Genomic DNA, 21,257 nt, shown 5'->3' with positions numbered 1-21,257 from the left:
TGTCCCACCATGCCATTAAGATGTCACGACAGGATGTTTTGCCACAGTACTGCTCAGCTCATCTTGAAATAAACTGTCACAAGCACATTCAAGAGTACAGTCTCAGAAGGCAAAAGCAGACAAAACCAGTGCCCACCTCAGGGCACAAGCAGTCTGTCCCAGTAAGGACGGGACCCCTGTTCATTGATGTCCCCCCCAAAAGACCCCAGCACAGTCCCAGGGACCACAGCCAGGCACTCACCCTGTTCTGTGCTGCAACGCCACTGCTGGAAGTTGCGTCCCAGCAGGATGAAGTGTCTGATGACTCCAGGGCAAGGGCTGGTATTCTGACCAGACTTGTAGGGCAGGAAGGCAGTGCCCTGATGGTAGCTGCAAAGAAAAGCCCCAGAGGTGGCTGCCAAGTAGAGTTGTGGCAGTAGAAGTACAGCCGATCAACACCTGCTGGTGCTAAACAGCCACCTGTGAATTGCATAACTCACCAGATCTGCTCAAACACTTTGACAGAGGTGTCACTTGCCAGGGCAGTGACCAGGTTCACCACTTCCACTAGGATGGAGGACAGGAGGAAACGAGAAACCATCTCCAAGGAGCACTGCTGCACCGACGGGCACCCTGCAGGAAGATGTACTGTAGGACAAGTGCCAAGCTGCCCCAGAGCCACATTCTGCCCACATGAGCAGTGGAGAGGGCAAAGGGCCTGAGGCAGGCAGAGCTGGAGAACAAGAACCTTAAATGGACGAGAAGATGAAGCCTGAACTAACCCCTGGTTTCAGGTTTTGGCCCAAAGTGGGCCTGGACCAAACACCCTGTATGCTCCGAGCACAGCACTTTATTCCCCCACTTATTACTTGTTCCCTGACTTACTCCACATCAGAGGAAGAGGAGAGCTCTACTTTGCCAGCAGGAGTGTGAGAGGATGTACAAACACCAAAGTGAAAGGCAACCAGAAAGTAACAACATGGCAGCCATACAACCCCAAATCCCTGCAATCCTCTCCCTCCCTGCCTGCAAGAGGGTCTCCCATGAAACTTCACAGTCCCACAGCATGTTGCAGAGGCTCAGATACTCCATCCCTGCTACACCTGGGAGCTCAAGCACTACCACAGTCGGTTGCTGGAGTCCAGGTCTCTCCAAAGCAGCTGCAGGCAAGTTCAGCAAGCCCCAGACTTGGAGCATGGCAGATATAACCCAGGCTTTAGAATGCTTGTTCTGATGCACAGGCACATGCCAGGCCTCCTGCAATAGCTTTCTAATGCTGATGTTGGCCCTGACACCAATGTGACTCTGGGAAGGTTTGGGGAGAGACAGGGTGTGTAACTAGGACCAGCAAGGAATGAAGATGGATGCTGCTGGAAGAGGACTTGTCCTGAGAGCTCTGGGTAGAAAGGCCCACTCCCAGCCCATCTGGAGGAGCTGAAACACATACCCAGGTGGTTCATGAATGCCATCCACTGCTGGCAGGTTTGATTGAAGAGTGGATGCATGGTACCTACATCTCCTTCTTCCAACTGGCAGGCCCGGCGCCTGAGGAGAGGGAAGAGAAGCACAGTTACACTACATCAGCCATCTGTAGTGAAGGTAGAAAAGTGCAACAGTCCCCTCACAGCTCCAAAGCAGAGCTCTGGGAGCCTCCTTTTTGGGTTGACACAATCCTTGAGCTGGGTCACTCTTGGTCAGTAGCCATGAGTGTCAGGTGTTGCACAGGGCCCCACAGTGCAGAGAAGGGATCTCTGGCAGGGAGAAACTGCTGTGCTCCCAGCAACACTCCAGCAGTAAGGGATAAGGCTTTGTGTGTGGAAAGCAGCTTTCCTAAACTGCAGTGTAAGGGAGAAACTACAAGGAAAAGGAGTGTGGTCCAGAGGCCATCAGGATGCAGAGCAATGTACAACAGACTGGGGGAACAGCATCCTGGCTGTCCAGCCTGCAGGCTGTGCTTGCCTCTGTGCCTGTTCCAGCTCAGCTGTGGCCGTGGCCCGATCCTGGCTCAGGTGCTGCTTCACATTCTCTGTCTTGTGCCGCCGCCTGGTGCGAGCCTCCTCTGGCCTCTCCAGCACAATGTCATCAGTAGTCTTGGGGCTGCCCAGCTCTGAGGACTCTGTCTTGCTCTAGGAGAGGAAGGGATAAGTTAAGGTAATCATTATATGCATACACAGCCCAGTCAGTGCCCTGATCTCAAAGTCCCTGCTGCAAGCCTGGCTTCCCACTCCCAGCCAGATCCCTACTGTCCATTCCTCTGACACTAAGAGGACGGTATAGGCCCTGTTCCTTCAGCCACGTTACCAGCATGTCCCAGAAGCTGCGGCGTCCCAGCTTGTTTGTGGGTGTCACTGGCTCTCCAGAGCCTGGTGAAGGTGCAGAGGTGAAGTGCAGGGGTGGAGGACAGCTTCTGCCAGGTCCCCCACTGGCCAGGGCCAGGCCCTTGGTCTCTGACATGGTCCTCCTTAGGCCTCCTGGGGAGACAAAGCAAAAATTCTGCAGAGCCTCACCCTGCAAAGCTGCTGGGTACCCCATTGTGTCTGGCAAGAGCCTGGCTGGAGAGAAGGGAAAGAGCCATCAGTGACATCCAGTAAAGTGGATTCAGTCTCAGGGAACAGACAGACCCTTAAATATCTCTCCAACACCAATGTCTATGATGCTTCTTCCCCAAGACACCACAGGGGAGAGCAGCTTTCTCCCTCCTTGCCCACCCAACCAGATTCCCCCAGCACAGCCAAGCTCCTGCAGGCCAGGCAGGAGGAGCAAGGCAGGGTGAAGGCCCAAGGTGCCCATCCTGGCCAGGCTCTCACCCGCAGAGCTCAGGTCCTCCAGGTCAGCAGCACTGAGGGGGCAGGCAGCTTCCACGCAGAGCGGGGCCGGCAGCACGAGGAACTCCATGACGGCGTCGCACAGCGCGTGGCGCAGGGCCCCGCGCAGCTTCTCCGACAGCTGCAGCAGGCTGATGTTGCCCTTCTCCCAGATATCCAGGCGCACCCGCACGCAAGGCTCTGTGGGGAAAGGGGAGCTCTGCTGGCTCTTCAGCCCTGCCTTCCCAGCCCCCGAGGTGCCCCACGGGACCTGCAGGCTGTGGGCAATGGCTGCTGGCCAGCTCCCCACCTGAAGGCAGGGGCTCCACCCCAGGCTGGTGCCTGCTGACGGCTGTGAGGCTCTCAAAATCGCTGTCCTGCAGCAGGCCCACGATGGGAGAGGAGCAAGGCAGCTTCAGAGGGTCAGGCCTGTCCCCATGGGGCAGCAAGGTGGGGCTGCCGTGCTCATCCACGAATGTCAGTGCAATGCACGCGATTCCTGCGGGGCAGAACCGAGACGGCCTCTATCAACACCCACCAAGCACAGCCCCACATGCCTGCCCGCACCTTGCCAGCTGAGACCATCGTGTCACCACTTGAGTTCAGTGTCACAGGCAGGGCCCACTGGAGGGGAGGCAGCCAGGGGAGCAGAGGCTAGCTGTGCCTGTGGGGAGCCAGGGTAAGAAGCATGTTTGGCACAGGGTGTCCCTGTCATTCCAAGAATCTCTCTCCTGTAGAGTCACAGCAGATTTCACCTTGCCCTGCAGGAGCTTCCTGGGTTGTCCAGCATCACATGCAAGAGGAAAGTATTTCCATTTGCACCAGGAGAGCCTTTATGCAGATTGATCCAGGATGGGGGTCACCATGCCTGTCCTCTTAAGGGACAGAGTGCAGGGCCCAGATACTCTTCATCATCCCCCTCCAGGCTGTGAGGGATGTATAGTCCCTGCAGATAGGACACCTTGTTGCAGATTACACTCACAGCACCCTCCTCACTGTACACCTGAACAGGATCAAGTGCCTTCCCCATGCACCCCAACCAGGCAGGACTGGGGCTAAGGCAGGCTCACACCCAGGACTAGCCTGGAGTCACTGCAGATAAAAGTTCAGCCCCTGCCTATTGGCTCAGCAGCACAACCACCCAGTGTCCATCATTCCCTGTGAAGCACAAGCTCTGCAGCAACCTTTCCTCCAAGACATAGCAGACACAAGGGAGAGTGCACTGGGATCAGAGAGATGCTCACAAAGGAGAGAGGTTCAAATCAGAGGGCAGCTCATGTGCATCCACACTGAGGAAAGGAAACTACACCTATGAGCAATCCCCACAGAGCCTCTTGCTGCAGCGGGGCAGCTCTGCAGGATATGGGTGTCAATACAGAGCAGGAAATCTGCCCCACATGACAGTGAATATGAGCTCTACCAACCAGACTTGCTTTCTTTAAGCAGTAAATTGCACAAACTCCTCAACACTCTGCCTTGGCAGTTGGCCCTAGGCCCACAAAAATGGCTGAATGATCATGTGGTTATTATAGACCATTCCCCTTTTCTTCTCCTGGATAAATTCCTACACTCGGTCTCTTCAGCCTCTGGCACATTTCCCTTTTACATCCATTTTTGTATCTCTGCTCTGCTTCAGTGAGGTACGTCAGCAAGAGCTGCCAAGGGTCTTACTGCCTGGTGCACTGGACGTGGGGTGCTGGGGAACTGTTATCTCCCATCTGTGGCGGTCTCTGAGCCCCTTCTGACCCAGGGTCACTGGATTACAAAGCACACATCTAATAGTGCCTGGTCACTCCAGCCCTTTGCTAAGCAAGGGAACACCCCACACCAGGACACAGCCACTGGGAGAGTGAAGATGCTACACCCTGGAGCATCAATGACATTTGAAACACCAGGACTCCCGTTTTCCTCAGTGAAGAGATGCCTGTTTGGACCTGTGGGAAAAAAAGATGCAGGACTTTGGAGTTCACTGCTTGCAAGCTGGGAATCACTGAGCTGCCACCTCAAGGCAACAGGTTCTGTTTGCTCCTTTATCCAGCCAGCAAGAAACAGGGCTCAGCTATAGACATACACACACAAACATACAGAGGAGTCAGAGCTGAAGCCACAACACAAGGAAAACAAGAACAGCTGGGACCAGAGAGCTGCATGGGAAAAGGAGATGGAGTAACACTTGGAGCCAGGGGTGCTACCTTGGAAGTGAGAGAGTGGAAAGAGGTGCTGCACAAGGTCCGACATGGTACCTACACAACAGAAGAACATTCAAACAGTGCACGAGGGGCACAAGTCACACAATGGCCAGGTGACAGACCACACGGCCTGGACAAAACATGATGTGCCAACCTGCCAACCTGCTGCAGGGTGGGCCCTACCCAATCCCCTCTCCAGCAGTCTAGAGAAAAAGCAAGGACATGGCCCACACACACCCAGATTTCCCTCTGCAGCAAGGCTTCTGCCACAACTGCCCCCACCTCCAGCCCCATGGAGCCTCTGTGCCCCACACTGAGGTCTGGCTGTGTCTAGAGCTGCTTTCTGCAGCAATAGGTCAAGCTTAGCAAGTTGCTTTGTGGGAGGCCTTACTTTGCTCTGCCACACGTGCAGAGGTGTGCAGAGCCTCAGGCACACACCTTACCCACCTTGCAGCCATGGAGGAACACACTCCCCCAGCACTGACCCTCCTCAATCACTCATAGCTCTCCAGCATGGAAACACCTCCCAACACACACCCCCATACCCTGTTTCAGAAGAAGTGAGTACAATACCTTTTCCACCAGTGCCTTGGCCACCTGGCTTGTTGTACAAATAGAGATCCTGGTCAGGGATGCTCCCATTGTGGTTGAAGTAGTGCTAAGGAGAACAAGGAAGAATACTGACAAAGATTAGAGAATTTGCCTTAAACGGAAAGAGGCTTGTGTATATGCAGATTCCCAAACCCGTAGAATCAAATCTAGATCTACTCAAAACACTTGCCAACACAGGGATCACCACTGCTGGGTGAAGGAACATCTTACAGTTCATACAGAGTTATGTGGCACTACGTATCTGTCTTTACTATGGCCATGCTAAGGAGTGGGTAGCAGCTCCCAAATTTTTATTAATCCTGATGTTTCAGTCCTTAGATCTGAGGGAGCCATGCAAGGAGCCAGGTTCAGCTTTGAAAGGGGGTCATCTCCCATGCTCCTGGGAGATGACTGTGGGCATGAGTTTTGTAGTTGCTGCTTTTTGCACAGCAACTGCCTGTCATGACAGCATGGCCTGTCTGGGTTCATCAGGATGTGCTGTCCTGTAAAACTCTCCCAGGCCTCAGGAGTTAGTGTCAGATTCTCCCCAACCCTCCATGGCAGAGCTGGCCACATGGTGTCTGAGCTGCCCAACAAACACCCCCAGCAGCAGCTGAAGGTGGGCAGACTGCTGTCCCAGCCCCAGCCCTGCTCACCTTGAAGTGGTGCTCCACGTTGCTATCGGTGTACTTGGGGGTGTGCAGGAAGATGAGCAGGTTCTGGCGCAGGTAATGGGCCACGGCGTGCAGCCAGGGCGCGGCCGAGGGCGGCAGCGAGAACTGCAGGACCTCGGTGGGCGGCGTCCCGGGGGGCTGGATAAACTGCACACAGGAGCCTTTAAAACCCAGCTGGGACTAGCAGCCTGCCCTGGGGCTCTAATACTGATAAAAATGATTGTTGGCTCTGCAAAGGGAGAAGTGTGGTGGGCAGAACTCTAGACAGTGCCCTGAGACAGACCATAGAATATCCTGATTAGATGGGACCACAAGGATCATCAAAGTCCAATTCCTGGCCCTGCCCCGGACAGCCCCAAGATGCAGGCAGATATTCATTCCAAGGTGTGGGAAGGAGGGCACACACACATGCTACAAAACCAGCAGAGGGAATCTCCCAGCTACCCTGGCACCCACACAGTACATCCCTCAGTTAATGCTGACCAAGCACTGGAGCAGGGAACAGGATGTAGCAATCTGCCCCTGGGGCAGGAGCAGCTGAGATAGGTGAAAATGTAGGACAGTGCCCTGGGATGAGTAGAGCAGATTAGGCAGTGAGGTACCTCCACATCTGCTGGGGTCAGCTTGCAGTTCCGCACCAGCATGACAGTGATGATGTCCAGGGTGGCCTCATCCAGGCGTCTGCGCAGCACCTTCACCAGCTCGTCTGTGATCTCAGGCCCTGACAGGAGAGCACAGGTAACAGCAGCTTTTTCACCCCATCCAGTAAGAATGATTACAGCCACCTCTCCCTCCCTGTTTATGATGTACCATCCTCACACACTTCCCACAGGGAACATGACTTTCCCCACCATCAATTTCTTCAGACATATTTTTCTATAGGTTCATGATCACAGAAGACTGCTGGTGCAGTAGGCAAAGACAAATGTACTCCTTCACAGGAGGCTTCACTGTGGGCTACAGATCCTTTCCTTATATTTTCAACCACACAGAACAGAGAGCAGCTCTGGGCTAGGGAAAAGCTATTTGCTCAGGAGTGAGATTCCTCTCTTCAAGCAAAGAGGGCAGGGAGCAGAGCTTTGTTCCTCTGCTTTACATCAGCACAGTTCTGCTGCCAGGTGCTCTAACACATACCTGCTGGGGCAACACCATGGACCATCAGCTGGATGTGTCTGTCTATCTGTCCCACAGGGCGGGCAGAGTCCACACTACGGCATGAGGCAGTGTCCAGAGAGGAACGAGAACCCTGGAGAAACAAAAGCAGCCATGTGGAAGTAGTTTCACATGAATTGTAGATCCATCATTGTCCCAGGCTGCCAGCAGGGTCAGGCAGATGCCACCCACTGCTGCCCACTCCACACATCTCTAGTGTAAGTTTTACCCCACATAAAATCCACGTTGCTGGAACTACTGAGCTGCCTTCACTCCTGTGACCATGAGCACCCACATCCACTGACAGAGAGCAGCAGACTCACCATGAGATCCTCAGTGTAAATGGGCTCCTGGCTGCGTGTCAGTGCCAGCGAGCGAGATGATGCACTCAGGCTGCTCTCTGCTTCCCACACCTTCCCACTGTGGGTGGTTTCAGTCAGCCTGAATACAGAAAGACATGTCAGAACCTTCATTCCCAAGGATGACAGCATCGTACATCCACAGAAGATCCGCATCTTCCTTGCTCTCCCCTGTACACTTTGTGGGGACTAGTCCTTAGAATATGGAGTTTGTGGAGAAACTGCTCTCTGGCTCCCTCAAAAAAGCCACCATTTTTCCTCCTATGTAAAGGCTTAGCACAGGGAGAGCAGGATGGGTCTTGCTTGATGTGACCGACTCATCAGAAATCAGATATTTGCTGCTTTGGTCACAACACGGTCCCTGAGGCTGGGCAGACACTTTCTGTCCCAAGGAGCCCTCAGTCTGTGTAACACACATAGCAAGGCCAACAAGTCACGCTGGCTTCTTACCGGAGGTAGAAAACAGATTTAGTGGCACGTTCCTGGTAGACAAACATATTCTTCCTGTTCACCACAGAGAAGGCGTTGAGCACGGAGCGAAGTGCCTGGATAGCTGTGGGCAATGTGGGACATTAGCTATCCCACATACCCTTCCCTGGAGTGCCAATCCAGCCAGCAGCTGGACTCCTGACATGCCACAGGGGACAGAGGAGCCTGGGCTGTACGCACCTCGTGAGACGCCCATGTTGGGGCCCATCTTGAGGCGTGAATGCACGTGGATGAGTGTGCTCCACACCACCCCACAGGCAAAGTGCCCTGGCATGAACTGCATGGTGGCAGCCAGGTAGTCCCGGGGCTGGTAGCTCTCTTCTACAGAGTAATCTGTAAAGAACATAGGACACAGCTGGGGCCACAGCATGGAAGTTAACACCTTCTTAGGCATCTCTGTAGCACTACAGCTGAGGCATGGCTAAGGGAATATCCATACCATCCGTGGGCATCACACGCTGCCTGTATGAAGTATAGGGTGTTTCACTCTTCCAGATGTCCTCCTCACTTTCTGCCACCAGTAATGAGTTGCATATGTGGCTGTCATGCAGGTCCTGCAGCAGCAAGCGCTGCAAAGGATGGGGAAAGATTGCTTCTGTTGCTTGCACAGCCACAGAAGACAACAAGAAGTGTTAGGGACAGACTGAGTCCCTTTTCCTGTGACCCCCCAAGCTGGGACTCCACCAGCTGAACTGGCTCCCCAGACCCTCTGAGTTGAGCCCAGACTAGACAACCTCCAGAGGTCCCTTCTGATCTAAACCATCTAATCACTGGCAGCTCTGTTAGTGCCCTCTTAAGATTTATTACCTGATTGACAACCCTGCAGATTTCACTGATCTTCTTCACCACCACCTGGTTGAGACTCTGGCACTCCCCTGGCTGCTCCTCTTCTGTCTCTGCTGATTCTGCCTTCTCCACACTCAGGCTGCTTTATGAACAAAGGGAGGATGGGGTCAGCAGGGCACCTGGACAGGGCCCATCACTGGGTGCTGGGAGCAGGAACACAGTGAGAAAAGATGTCAATTTTCCCCTTATAGAGCACCAGTCTAGTCCTGCAACTTCCCACCCAGACTGGGCAAGGAGGAGATTGTATCCAGAGATGAGTGAGTGGCAACAAGGTCACAGTGCAGAGAGGCAGTGGTCAGACAGGGGAGCCTCCTTACCGTGTGTGGTAGTAGACCTCCACTCGGTCCTGATGGATTTTTATGATGAGCCAGAAATCCGGCATAAGGGGACACCTGGGTTCCTGGTCACTCATTAACGCCTCCTCATACTCCGAGTCACTGCTACCCCCATCATAACCTGCAATGCAGCCTCACTTCAGCCCTAGGCCTGGCAAAACACCTCCTCCCTGGGCAGGGCAGCCACTCACAAACCCTGCCCTCAGGGCTCACCCCAGCCCAGGCACACAGCCCCCCATGTGTGTCACTGTCAGTGCCCCCCTGCCCTGGCAGGCTCACCCAGATGGTCGGAGTCCATGCTGCCCTGGCTCGACACAAGGCTCTGCACACGGCTGGGGCGCTGCCTGCTGGAGCCTGCAAAAAGAAGAGGGGTTTGGCCATGAAAGTACTTGCTAAGCCCCATCACATGCCCCATCCACTGGAGAAACATCATGCCACAGGACAACCAGGCTGTGCTGGCCACGGGGAGGCAGTGCTGGGGAATGGGGCTCTCACAGCCACTCTGAAGTCACCAGGAATATCAGTCATGTCATCAGGGGTATCAGTGCAGCAGCACAGCATCCTGGGTACTGTTAAGCACTGAATTGCCAGCACCCTGGCAAGGAAGAGACCAAAGTCCTGGTACTAATCCAGGTATTTAGGGACAGAACCAGGAGTAGCAGTTATATTATGTATGTCACAGCCAGAACTGGCCTCTTCCTTCTAAAGTTTCTGATGTTGAGGTACATCCTGCCCACACTGCAGCTCCTACCTTCCCTGCCCTGTGTTACAGACTCAGACAGGCTTGCTGCAGATGGTGTCACCAGTGGTGATTTCTCACTGTTTCCCTTTTCAGAGGATGATGATGGCAATGACTGTATGGTTGTCTCTGGAACTGCCTCTTCCATGGATTCCTGGCCTGTTGTTCTGCTTTGATCAAGTCTCAGCATATCTCCTGGAGCCTGCATAAAGAAGTCACAAAAATTACCAGAAAAACAGGCACTGAAAAAAAATCCCACCATGCTTCCTTGTCATCAGTGTCCCACAGCTTCTCAGTGCTTCCAACAGATTATTCAGTGCTTCTCACCTCATTCTGTGTGTGGCTGCCTCCACCTGCAGGGTTTCCTGTGTCCGGCACAATGTGTGTCTCACTCTCTGGCCACTCCCAGAGACCCTGGCCTTCTTCTGGGAGTACACAGCTTGTGTGGTGTGACAGCTCAGAGCCTTCTGCTTCTGTTTCACTGGTCCCCTCCTGGCCACCACCTGTCCTGGTGCCCCCTGCAGCTGGCTGCTGCAAGCAGGGTGTCCCTGAAGGCTCTGGAGCAGTCCTCCTGGAGTGCAGGCGGCTGATGGAGACGTAGTGGTAGTCGTTGCCTTCTGCATTCAGCATGTAGCCTGGCAGAGCCATTCTCCTGAACTCCTGCAACACAGAGAAGAATAAGCATCCTGCTAGCAAGCAAAGCATGGGGCTGCCTCAGGGCTTTCTCTTTACCTCCTTGAACTTCTCCAGAGAGTGCTCAGGCCCAAAGACAAACTGGAGCAGCACCACCTCGCTGTGGCAGCTGGGCCTGCCCTTGGAGTTATAGATGTGGGTGGCCACCCTGTGCAGGATGGAGGTGCTGATGACCTGCGAGTGACGCAGGGCTGACACAATCTCATCGTCCAGGAGCCAGCGAATCTGAGCACAGCAAGGACACAGAACAACATCCAGGTGACCTGAGTTTGCAAGCCACCCCCCCGTTCTCACCCAAGCCCCAACAGGATGAAGGTAGCCTCTCTCATCACCCAGCTCCCTCATCTCCTGAATGTACCTAAGAAAAGGCCTTTAGAAGACAGCTCTGCCTGGCCCACCCCAACTGCAAGTAAGAATTTTCTCAGGGTAATCCCACACTTTTGGGAACCACAAGGATAACATCCTATGTGACACCAGGAAGCCTAACAGTCAGTTCAGCTGACAGGCTGCAGCTTGGAGCAGGCTAGGAAGTGTGGAAGAGCAGTTGAGTGCTCTGGCTGGAAGCAGGGAGGCAAATCTGGCTTACCTCATTCATGGTGGCTTCAATAGCCTGCCTGTGCACTCCAGGGAGGTTGGAAAGGGCAGGGTGCCTAGCAGAGAAGAGACAAACAATCAACCAGTCCTTCTCACTTGTGCAGCTCCCAGGCAGTAAAAGGAAGCAGTGAGGGCTGTGCAGTGCCATACCTCTCATCCCCAGTGGACGGGAGCCGTTCCAGGTTGTGCATGATGTCCTCGTCCGAGCGGAAGGAGGATGGCTGCCCTGGAGAGCGCGTGAAGGACACGCTGCTCTCAGAGGTGCATCTGTCACCGGAGAGAGAGCAGCCTGAGCCTTGCAGCCAGAGAGAATAAACAGACACAGAGAGCACAAAAGGGATCTCTAGGGAAGGTGAGCCTATCTAGGAAATATTTTCGTTTTCTAAAGGCTGTGACGGGCTCTGTGAGAAGAAGAATTGTAAGCCTCAGTACATGGAGATGAGCCAAGAATGACTGTCTGGCTAGGGCAGACAGAGGGTGGGTGACTGGGCCTCTTTCCACCTACCTGTTGTGGAGGATGTCTGTGTTCACAACTTCTATCTCCAGGGGCAGTGTCAACACAAAGATGTCCAGGGTCACACAGAGGTCCCCCAAGTCAATGGTGTTCAAGCCCTGGCAGCTTTCCAGGCAGCCCAGAACTTCCCCTGAGGAGAGATCACAAACCAAGGGACTCAAGCAACAAACATCTCTGCTTGCACACATACCCAGCCTGGTGGCAAGTACAGAGACTGCAAGAGGTGGCTGTCACACACACCTGGACAGGCTCAAGAAGGCCACCATCATCTTCCATGATCCTTTCAACCTTCCATGACCAATCCCACAGCAAGTGGGAGACCTGGTGGAAAAGCCCTTGTCTGATCATGGCAAACCCTGGGGGTTTACAGTGAAGGCTGGTCCAGGGAGATTGCTGTTTAAGACACAGCATGTTTGTTCCAGGGGCTGCTCACCCAGCAGGGACCTGACAGAAGCCCTATTGCCATTTAACCCCCCAGCAAGGATTGTTCTTACCTAGACAGGTTGGCAGGGACTGCACGGGCATGGAGCTGTGCTGGCTGCACAGCTTCACTGAGCAGGTCAGGTGCACAAAGAGCGGGGGCATCTCCTGCTCCAGGAACTCCTGCTCATTGAGAGAGTCCCCTCCCAGCACGCTGAAGGAGTCATCATCCTGGTTCACTGTGTTGGAGTCTGAGAGGGAATCTGTGTCTGGGAACTCATGCTCCAGCTTCTCACGGTACTCCACCTCCAGCTCTGGGTCACTCTCTGTGGCAATGCAGCACCCAGACACTGCTCCTGTTGATACAGGTTCCCTGTCAGCAAACCAGGTCCACACCTCTGGGACCCAACCAGACACACCCAGCTCTGAAAGGCATCATCACATGGACAGACATTTTCTTTTCCAAGACAGAGCAAGCAAATTTTACCTTCTTCAGCTGCCATTTCTGCCTCTGATCCCTCCATGTCCTCACTGCCTTTCCTGTCTGCCTGATCCCGAGATGCCTCTTCCTGAGATGGAGAGAAAAAGGGCACATACTACAACCATGCCAAGCAATACATCATCAGGTGTTGATGGGAGCTCCAGGGACTAAGTCTACCCATGAGTCTGCCAGCCTCAAATCCATATTTGACACCAAGAAAAGCTACTCCACAAGGACCAGGTGCCTCCAGGACAGCCTCATGCCTACCTCTTTCTTGGCTGATGGTGGGCAGTAGAAGAAATAGTGAGGATTTGATGGCACTGGCTTGAAATGTAAACTTCCAATTTCCAGGAATTTTTCCTAAAAGAGAAATCCCAAGTATGAAACAGACATCCTGCTCTACACACTCCTGTTGAAGCCAGGTCAAGCTTGCACATTCCTCACCTGGATAATTTTATGCAAGTCTGGGTGTGCCTGGCAGGGCTGTCCAATTTCCAGCAGTGAGAGGGGAAATTCTGAACAGCAGCTGGTGCCCACACTGCTCTTTGGCTCCTCTGTGGGGCTGGCAATGTTATGGGAGTCCTGCTCACTGTAGTCTTCCATTTCAGCACTGACAGGATTGTGGGCAGGTCAGACAGGCAGATTGAGAAACAAGACAAGTTTTACATGTTATCCATGCTGCCAGTATCCCACCTCCCAGCTCCCCAAACCTCATCTATGTCAACACAATCTGAACACCCACAACCCCACAGCCCAGCAGCCACCCATGTGCCCAGCTGCTGTCTGAAGCCAGGCCTGAGGTAGTTTCACCATGCTGATCATATTGCCAGGTCTGTAGCAACCTCAACTACCAGCAGCCAGTCCAGGACACATCACAGCCCCTGACATGTCAACACCCCAGGGTCTGGGCAGCAAAGCTCAGCCCATGCTCACTCAGCAGTTCCATGACAGAATTATTCCCTAAAACTCAGGAAAAGCAATCTGGGGAGTGGGATGTTGACTGGTCAAAGCACTCCCATGGTACTCAAATTAGTGATACAGGGGCAGATCTGGGTGCAATGTGTTACAAGCTATACATTCTTCAGTAAAAGTTTAGGCAACTTGCATTCAGACAGGTGATTCATAAGACCCTATAAACAACAACAAGAAAAAGGAAGCCACAGTTTTTCTTGGGGAAAGTAGCACTTGAAGTCACCTTACTTTTTAAACACTGAAAATTCTTCAAAATCACAGTCTCATCTCAATGATTTACAGTACAAGATGACATAGCACTGGATATTCCCAACAAATGCTAGTGAATTCACATAAAGAAACTGTCTGTTTCTTTCACAGACACTAAGGCACAGCACTTCTTTCTCCCTTAAGCTTTCAGAGGACATACAAACCTCATAAATACCCTAAGGAACAGGACAGAAGTTTAGCATGTTTCAATTCTGCCTTCGTGTTTCCCTTGTGCATTTTTTCCAAGAGCTTTAATTTTAAAAAGAGACACTTTATTCATTAGAAAAGGATAACAAAGCTGTCATTCACACCAGAGTCAACAGCAAACTCAAATGAGTCAAGCAGCAGCAGGAGATGCATAATTTCTCCAGAAACAAGTCTTGCAGGCTTGCAAACAAACTGCCCTTCAGCTCAGGCCAGATGGGACAGCAATGAGCCAAGACTATCAGAGAAAGGATGGATGTCATCAGAGATTGTAAAAAATAGAGGGTCCTGGTGGACACCATACCAGGTGGATGTCTCACTGTAAGTGTCTGCTCCTCTGTGTGGCTCTGCCCTACAGCATTCCTTCTAGCAGGCACTAAAAGTTGCTTGAAAAAAGATTTGTCCTGGCACGATGCTAAGAAGAGAAGCAAGACTGAGGTGGGTCCCTACCTTGACTCAGAGACCAAGACACCTCGTTCCCTAGAGCTCTGCTCCTCCTCCTGCTCCATGCTGCCCACTTGGAAGCTGGCTGCCTTGGAGTGTGTGTGGAAATGCTGGTGGCTCTCTCGGAACGAGCGCACGTGGCTGCACACCGTCAGCAGGAAGTTGGTGATGTCAATCTCCTGCAGCAGCTCCTCACAGTAGTCCATGGCAGTAAGCAGGTCCTGGGAGCTGATGCTGTGTGACTGCTGAAGGCTCTTGAACAGCCCTAGAGATAAACACAGTGCTTGAGCATCCCATGGCATCCAAGGATGTGAGGCTGTGGGAGTCAGGCAGTGGGCACATATGGATGGATCTTCACCAAGCCCCAGCAGAGAGCTGGAGTCAGTGCTGGTGCTGGAGACGGGAGGCAGCCAGGGCACCCATGCTATGTGTTAGCCTGGCTTGGGTGACACAGAGTGCCCACGGCATCTGTCACCCTGAAGGTGAGAGGAAGGCATCAAAGAAGGGATGGTCCCTCACAGCACTCCACAGGTTTGAGAACAGCCTCTGCAAGGCCCATAAGGAATGCACAGAGGCATCTTTAAATCCCTCCTGGTGGTACATCAGTCCCACAGCTCCTCCCTTTGCTTGGAGTAAGATCCCAAGGAAAGTGAGACATTGCTTTCTTAGAAGAACATCCAGGGTCCAACCCCAGTCCCACCACAGGTCCCACTGTGCTGCTGCTCACCTTTCACATAGCACTGGTGGGAGTGCTCCTGCAGCAGTGTGCAGTAAGTCACCAACTCCTTGTGCTTGTGGTCTAGCCAGGCAGCAGTTGGAGGACGCTCCAGAGACTGGGACCTGGAGAAGAGGAACCACAGCCTTTAGCACCAGTGAAGCACATTTTAGACTGTAAAAGGCTCTGGTGCCAGTGAAGCAGAGCCTAGGGCATGCACGGGCAGTGGCTGCTGTAAGGCAGAGAGGCCCAGCCAAGAAGACAGGGCCAGAGCCAGCCTCTTGCCGAGGAAACTCCTCTGTTTTCTGTCTAGGGCATTACCTGAAGAAGATGTCCCGGGGAGGGCGCTGTGCCCGTGGGCTGACGAGCTGCTCCCGCAGCAGCTCCAGGGAGCAGCTGTAGATGTAAATGGGGCAGCGGAAGCGGCGGCTCTCGGCCAGCTCAGACTGCGAGTTCTGCCGGCAGAAGGAGATGTGCACATCTCTCCGTGAGGGGCCACTCTGCTCCCCAGCGTCCTGGCTCACCTCTGCAAAAGTGACAATTCTAAGACAAAGGCCTCTGATATTGTTAGATATTGGGTTTTCAAGCTTCTCACCACTCATTCTTGCCCAGCACCCAACCACTCAGCTCAGTGCTTTGGCCACCTTGATCCCCTTTACAGCCATGACTGCTCATCACCATCATCACCACCACCACCACCACCTCGCGCAGCAGCACAACCCTTCATCATCACTGTGAGCATGCCTGATCTGCCCTAGGGGCTGTGCAATCAAATCCCATACACCCCAAGACCTGTGCTCTTCTCCCTAAGACAGTGTGCTGCTGACAGTGCCAGTCTGGATCATGAAATGAGAGTCACTGACTTTCCAGTGCAGCCCACTACTGCCATTCCTAGCAGCTTCTATCTTACCTGCAACCTTCTCGCCCACAAGGAATCAACCTTAGGCCATGGGCACCCAACTCACATTACACTCCTTCATGCCCCCATGAACATCACTGTGCCTCTTGTCTCAACTCTGCTGACTGCCAGGCAGGAGCTGACAGGCTGCAGCAGCCTGCTACTCCTCCTGCTTTAATCTGCTCAACAGTATGCTCAAGAATAGCAAGGATACTGATACTTTAACAAGGTGCTGTCAGTACCATGAGCTGGTGTTATGCTGAGGGTTGGCAATGGCACTGCAGCATCCCCCTCTTCGGCTCTGACTCGCTCTGCACAGACAGGTCCCATGGTATCTTCTCCAGATCGACTCTCATCTTTTGGAGATTTGTCCAATCCACAAGCCATCAGCTTCTGCACATCTGGAGGAAAAGGAAATAAAATCATCCTTTGTCCAGTGAGAACAGCTTAACCTCTCAATCTACATTCCCAAGAGAGCAGATTTCCTGCTACCTTTTTGTGTGTAGAAGCAGCTTCAACTGAGCCTATCAGCCTTCACCAGTGCCTCAGTGGAAGCCAGACCAGTGCCAATGCCCAGAAGCAGGGACTCTCCCAGACCGTCCCATTAGCAACCTCCTTAATCCATTCCTTAACCACCCCGCTGGGAAAACAGTCCAAATGGCTGCAGCTAGCAAACAACTCAACACCACATCCCCCACCTAAAAACCCTATGTGGGCAGCACCACGTGCTGAGGAAAGAACAGGACATTCAACACTTGGCACTATTCCATTCCTGGCCATGTGGTGCAAAAAGACTGTGCATGAACTCTGCTATTCAATTTTCTCTCCACCCTACAGGAGCTGATTCTGGTTCTTCTGTTTCCCTGAGGAGATGGGCAGGACTGCTGCCTCCTCTTGCTCCCCACAACAGACCCCCTCACCTGAGAAGGTGGCTGGCAGGAAGGTCAGGAACACATGCTGCGGGTTGACCAGCTTGGCATAACATCGCCACTGAGGGGGAAAGGGCCCCAAGGTGTCACTCAGTGTCACATCATCCTCAGGCAGCTCTGTGTTGCCAAGGCTCTGGTGGAAGAGCAGAAGTTGGATAAACTCATGGCATATGGCACAGGCCCACCTTGAGGCAGGTAGCAAGCACACAGAGCAAGTTCTTCCAGGCCTGCTGGTTGGTACTGAAACCCCCCTGGTCACCTCTGCACATTCTGGGAGCAGCCTGGCTCTAGCAGTCACCATTCTGGGAGCAGCTGGCTCCAGGAATACAACACAACAGTCAGGAGATGCTTAGCCAGCTGTGCTGGGGCTAATTCTGACTCTAGGCAGTGAGTGCCCATGGTTTCAGAACAACCTGCAGCACAGTACCAGTGCTGCTGTAACAGGCTTGGCCCAGAGTGAATGCAACTATCCACACACCTTCTAGATTCCTGTTTGACTTCAGACACAGGATACAGCCTAAACTGCTGCCAAAGGTGGGCAAGAACAGCTTTCAGCCTTTCTCAGCCCTTTTAACTCTCCTGCTCTTTATCAGCTGCTGCCTTGGTTTTTGAGGGGGCTCAGGAGAAGGACAGCAGCACAGCAGTACCTGCAGAGTACTTGTGGAGCCAGTCATATCTCTGGTGCCATTGCTGCCAACAAGATGATAGGATGTAGAAGCATCCTGCTGCTCCAGGGTCCCAGAAGCTTTTAGGGTTTCCTCTGAAATGGATCACAGAGAAACCAATCTGAGACACCCCGGCTGAGGGTGAGACTTGAAAGCAAGGCTCCTGAAAAACCTCACTGCTGCTGGTGTCACTACTGCCACACTCCTGGTCCTTACCTCTGATGACAGGGAGCGTGAAGGGGGGCTGATGGCCATCACGATCCCGTTGCAGAACCTGCTCCATGAAAGCCACATGATCAGCATCAGCCATGGGGATCTCCCTGTCACTGAGGTCATGCTGAAGGCAGCCATGGAAGAGGTTTAGTAGCATTTCATTGGGCACAAACGAAGAGTCCTTGGTCACCTCCTCATTCTCTGCTTCAAAACAGAACCATGGCAGCTTCAGAGACAGCACCTCCATAGCCACCACTTGCCCACGACCCCAGGAGACAGCCCTTTGCAAAACAACACTTCCACATAGACAGGAATTTCCCCAGCACCTCTGCAAGACTGACTTGGATAGTGTTGAGGAGGCCCTGGAGTTTTGGCATCATTAGTTACCCTGCACTGACCCACCCTGCTACTCTAACTGTTGTGGAGATGCTGGGGGTACACACAAGAACCACCACCACAAAGCTGCTATCTAGGTTTAATGATTTCAAAAGTAACTCTTACAAATTATCATCCCAGGAAAGGCAGCAATATAGCTGGACAGCCTGGGGCTGAGAGCTGGGAAGAACAGCACTGAGCTACCAAAAGAAGCATGGCAGTGCTCACATGCTGCTGTCCAGGGAGACAAGCAGGTGGAGCAGGCTGTCCATAGTCATGGAAGGAACACAAGGGGAGGCAGGTGGTGAAGGGGCACCTACCTTTTGACAGCATTAGAAAGAACATTTCCACCTGCTGGCACCTGGGCAAGAGTTTCATGAGGTTGAACTGGAATGGGATCTCATGCACTCGAAAGCCAGGCCCCATGTCTGGATCTGCAACAGAGATGAACAGGACCACCAGCATTCCACAAACTGCTCTGGGAACTGTGACTTGAAACTGAGAACAGAGGAGCTCCTCCTTAATACCCTTTAGGACTTCTATAAAACCACTTGCCCAGGCACACCAGCCCTATCATTGAAGAGATGAGCTCATCTTCCACCTGCTCCTGAAGTCAGCTCCTCTCACACAATTACACAATGGTTGATGTTGGAAAGATCGCCTGGACCAACCCCCCGGCTCAAGCAAGGTCACCTTGTCACCTCTCCAGCCTAGGCAGAAAGCCTCAGTGCTTTTTTGGCCTTCCCAGGCTGAAGCCATTTCTCTGCTAACTTAGCATAAGTGCAAAAAAGTGACCCAGAGCCATCAAAGTCTACAAAGTTGTCAAAATACCTGTTCTACCTTCTGTGGGTCCTAAGACATTCAAGATCTAGCTGCTTCTTTGCTCCATCAAGCTTGCTAGGACACAGATGGTGGACTCACCTTCAGCAGCTTTGGTGTCTGAGGGAGGGCAGACCCACTCCTTGTTCTGGCACAGCTGGCTGATGTACTCGAAGGTCAGCATGGTGGCGATGCATGCAAGGTCCCGGGGATAGAGCTGCAGTAAGAGTTAAGGCTCAGTTTATGCAGCAGAATTATACCCACAAATGCAGAAGAGTCAAAAAGCAAGGAGAGGGAACACCTAAAATCCTGTTCCCTGAGCCACCCTATTCTCACTCATTGCTCCCTCCTTCTCCACCAGCCCTTTAGCCTGGTTTCACCTTGCTCAGGAGGAGTGCTGGTAGCACGACCTGCAGTCCCTGCTCTGGTCCAGCTTGCTCTCCTCCAATGCAATGACTTTTCACAAAATAATTTGTATTTTCCCAGCTGTCCCAAAGCAGCATTGCATCCACTGCACTGCAATCAAGAAACCTTTTATGGCCAGTGGCCAGTTCCTCTTTTAGAGTCCTCTCAGACACTTCTGTGACTAGCATGCCCATCTCTTCAGGCCCTCAGTATTTACCTGAAGTTTTGTGGTGCACTTACCCTGAACCCTTCTCCCTCCACAAAAGAGCCCATGTCCCTCCCCTTTCAGGGACTCACCGCTTTGGGTATTTTCTGGTAGGGCAAGCCATGGAGGTGCTTCCAGTTCTCAGCAGTACTGTGCACATGGCCACTCTGTGGCTCTACCCAGCACTCAGTGACCAAGTTCAGTTCTGTGTCCACTTCAATGGCCTCTACTTCTGTATCATTGTCATCATCTGTGGAAAAGCTGGAGGGAAGTCAAAAGTAAAGTCCTGTGAGGTGGTACAGAGTCAGCAGCCCACTGTAGTTTCTCTCAGAGCTGTGAGAGCAACTACAGGAACCCAAAAGTGGCAGGCAAGGCCCCAGCAACCTGGTAATCATTGACACCTGGTTATCTGTACCAGATGGTGGAGGTCTCCCTCCTTTCCACACTGGCTGCAAAAGTCTGGAGCTGTGACTCCACTGCCAACCCCCCCTGAGAGCAGAAGAGCAGCCTCACCTGTCCTTGGTGGAGGTAGAGTGGGGAGGGAAGAGAATGTATTGGACGACACAGGTGTGCTTCTCCCTGTCACTGCTGCTCTCACTGGAACCATCAATCTGGAGAGGAGACACTGCATGAGCCCTAGCCAGCACCCCCTTATACAGACAGCCCCATCAAACAGCACTGATGAAAAGAGGAAGGCTGTCCCAACCCCAAGAACTCCTCCAGCACAGCAGCTACCACAAAGCAGCTCTCTAAATGCAGATGAAGGTAGAAAAATGCCCAACCCACAAGTGGCTTTACTTTCTCCCTGTACTTGTCAGGGGTGTGTGCAGATGATAAATCTACCACAGGAAGGTGAATCCACCCCAGGAGCAGCAATGAGGACAGCAGCCAGGCTCACCTGCATGGGCAGCTCCAGCACCATGTTGATAATGCCATCCCCACTGGATGCAAAGTGGAAACCCTCTGACAGACGAACCCTTGCAACAGAGAGGAAGTCAGACCTGCAGGACTTCTCCACCCATACTGCGAGCTTTAAATGCAAGAATGACTGTACCCTTCACCCCAAAACACTGTCCTTCTCAAGACAGGGAGCTGCACACAGAGAATGGGGAGATATGACACTGCCAGAACAGCCTGTGTGAAGATCAGCACACACCAGGTACAGTAACACCTTTTGCACATTTTCCAGGACATTTTCTCTCATTTTCTCCAATTACAGCTGCAGAACTGGGTAAAGCACTGACCCAAGTGGCTCTAGAAGCTGCATACAGGACCAAAACCCTCTGCATGGCAGCTTTAACTCTT

At 52.8% G+C, this 21,257-nt stretch overlaps 1 protein-coding gene across 1 annotated transcript in view; it reads right to left on the bottom strand.

Moving 5' to 3' along the window:
• SZT2 (SZT2 subunit of KICSTOR complex) overlaps positions 1-21,257 on the bottom strand; it is a 53,001-nt gene that overhangs the window by 12,075 nt on the left and 19,669 nt on the right. The window contains exons 17-56 of the mRNA XM_058808086.1: positions 20,851-20,929; positions 20,466-20,563; positions 20,045-20,213; positions 19,445-19,559; positions 18,844-18,957; positions 18,152-18,352; positions 17,918-18,030; positions 17,262-17,403; positions 16,584-16,742; positions 15,765-15,969; positions 15,456-15,568; positions 14,735-14,993; positions 13,304-13,469; positions 13,127-13,219; positions 12,866-12,947; positions 12,453-12,734; positions 11,950-12,088; positions 11,595-11,711; positions 11,437-11,500; positions 10,890-11,075; positions 10,485-10,817; positions 10,170-10,359; positions 9,698-9,772; positions 9,401-9,539; positions 9,045-9,165; positions 8,677-8,806; positions 8,418-8,570; positions 8,199-8,301; positions 7,713-7,830; positions 7,372-7,483; positions 6,840-6,958; positions 6,220-6,384; positions 5,546-5,630; positions 3,094-3,282; positions 2,787-2,984; positions 2,281-2,531; positions 1,939-2,105; positions 1,427-1,524; positions 480-612; positions 242-369 (exon numbers count right to left, since the gene is read on the bottom strand). Of these exons, the coding sequence (XP_058664069.1) occupies positions 242-369; positions 480-612; positions 1,427-1,524; positions 1,939-2,105; positions 2,281-2,531; positions 2,787-2,984; positions 3,094-3,282; positions 5,546-5,630; positions 6,220-6,384; positions 6,840-6,958; positions 7,372-7,483; positions 7,713-7,830; positions 8,199-8,301; positions 8,418-8,570; positions 8,677-8,806; positions 9,045-9,165; positions 9,401-9,539; positions 9,698-9,772; positions 10,170-10,359; positions 10,485-10,817; positions 10,890-11,075; positions 11,437-11,500; positions 11,595-11,711; positions 11,950-12,088; positions 12,453-12,734; positions 12,866-12,947; positions 13,127-13,219; positions 13,304-13,469; positions 14,735-14,993; positions 15,456-15,568; positions 15,765-15,969; positions 16,584-16,742; positions 17,262-17,403; positions 17,918-18,030; positions 18,152-18,352; positions 18,844-18,957; positions 19,445-19,559; positions 20,045-20,213; positions 20,466-20,563; positions 20,851-20,929 (5,903 nt within the window). The remainder of the gene's footprint in view (positions 1-241; positions 370-479; positions 613-1,426; positions 1,525-1,938; positions 2,106-2,280; positions 2,532-2,786; positions 2,985-3,093; positions 3,283-5,545; positions 5,631-6,219; positions 6,385-6,839; positions 6,959-7,371; positions 7,484-7,712; positions 7,831-8,198; positions 8,302-8,417; positions 8,571-8,676; positions 8,807-9,044; positions 9,166-9,400; positions 9,540-9,697; positions 9,773-10,169; positions 10,360-10,484; positions 10,818-10,889; positions 11,076-11,436; positions 11,501-11,594; positions 11,712-11,949; positions 12,089-12,452; positions 12,735-12,865; positions 12,948-13,126; positions 13,220-13,303; positions 13,470-14,734; positions 14,994-15,455; positions 15,569-15,764; positions 15,970-16,583; positions 16,743-17,261; positions 17,404-17,917; positions 18,031-18,151; positions 18,353-18,843; positions 18,958-19,444; positions 19,560-20,044; positions 20,214-20,465; positions 20,564-20,850; positions 20,930-21,257) is intronic.

Source organism: Ammospiza caudacuta, chromosome 7 (assembly GCF_027887145.1).
Source record: "Ammospiza caudacuta isolate bAmmCau1 chromosome 7, bAmmCau1.pri, whole genome shotgun sequence".
Classification (NCBI taxonomy): Eukaryota; Metazoa; Chordata; class Aves; order Passeriformes; family Passerellidae; genus Ammospiza; species Ammospiza caudacuta.
This window is presented reverse-complemented; position numbering and strand designations above follow the sequence as displayed.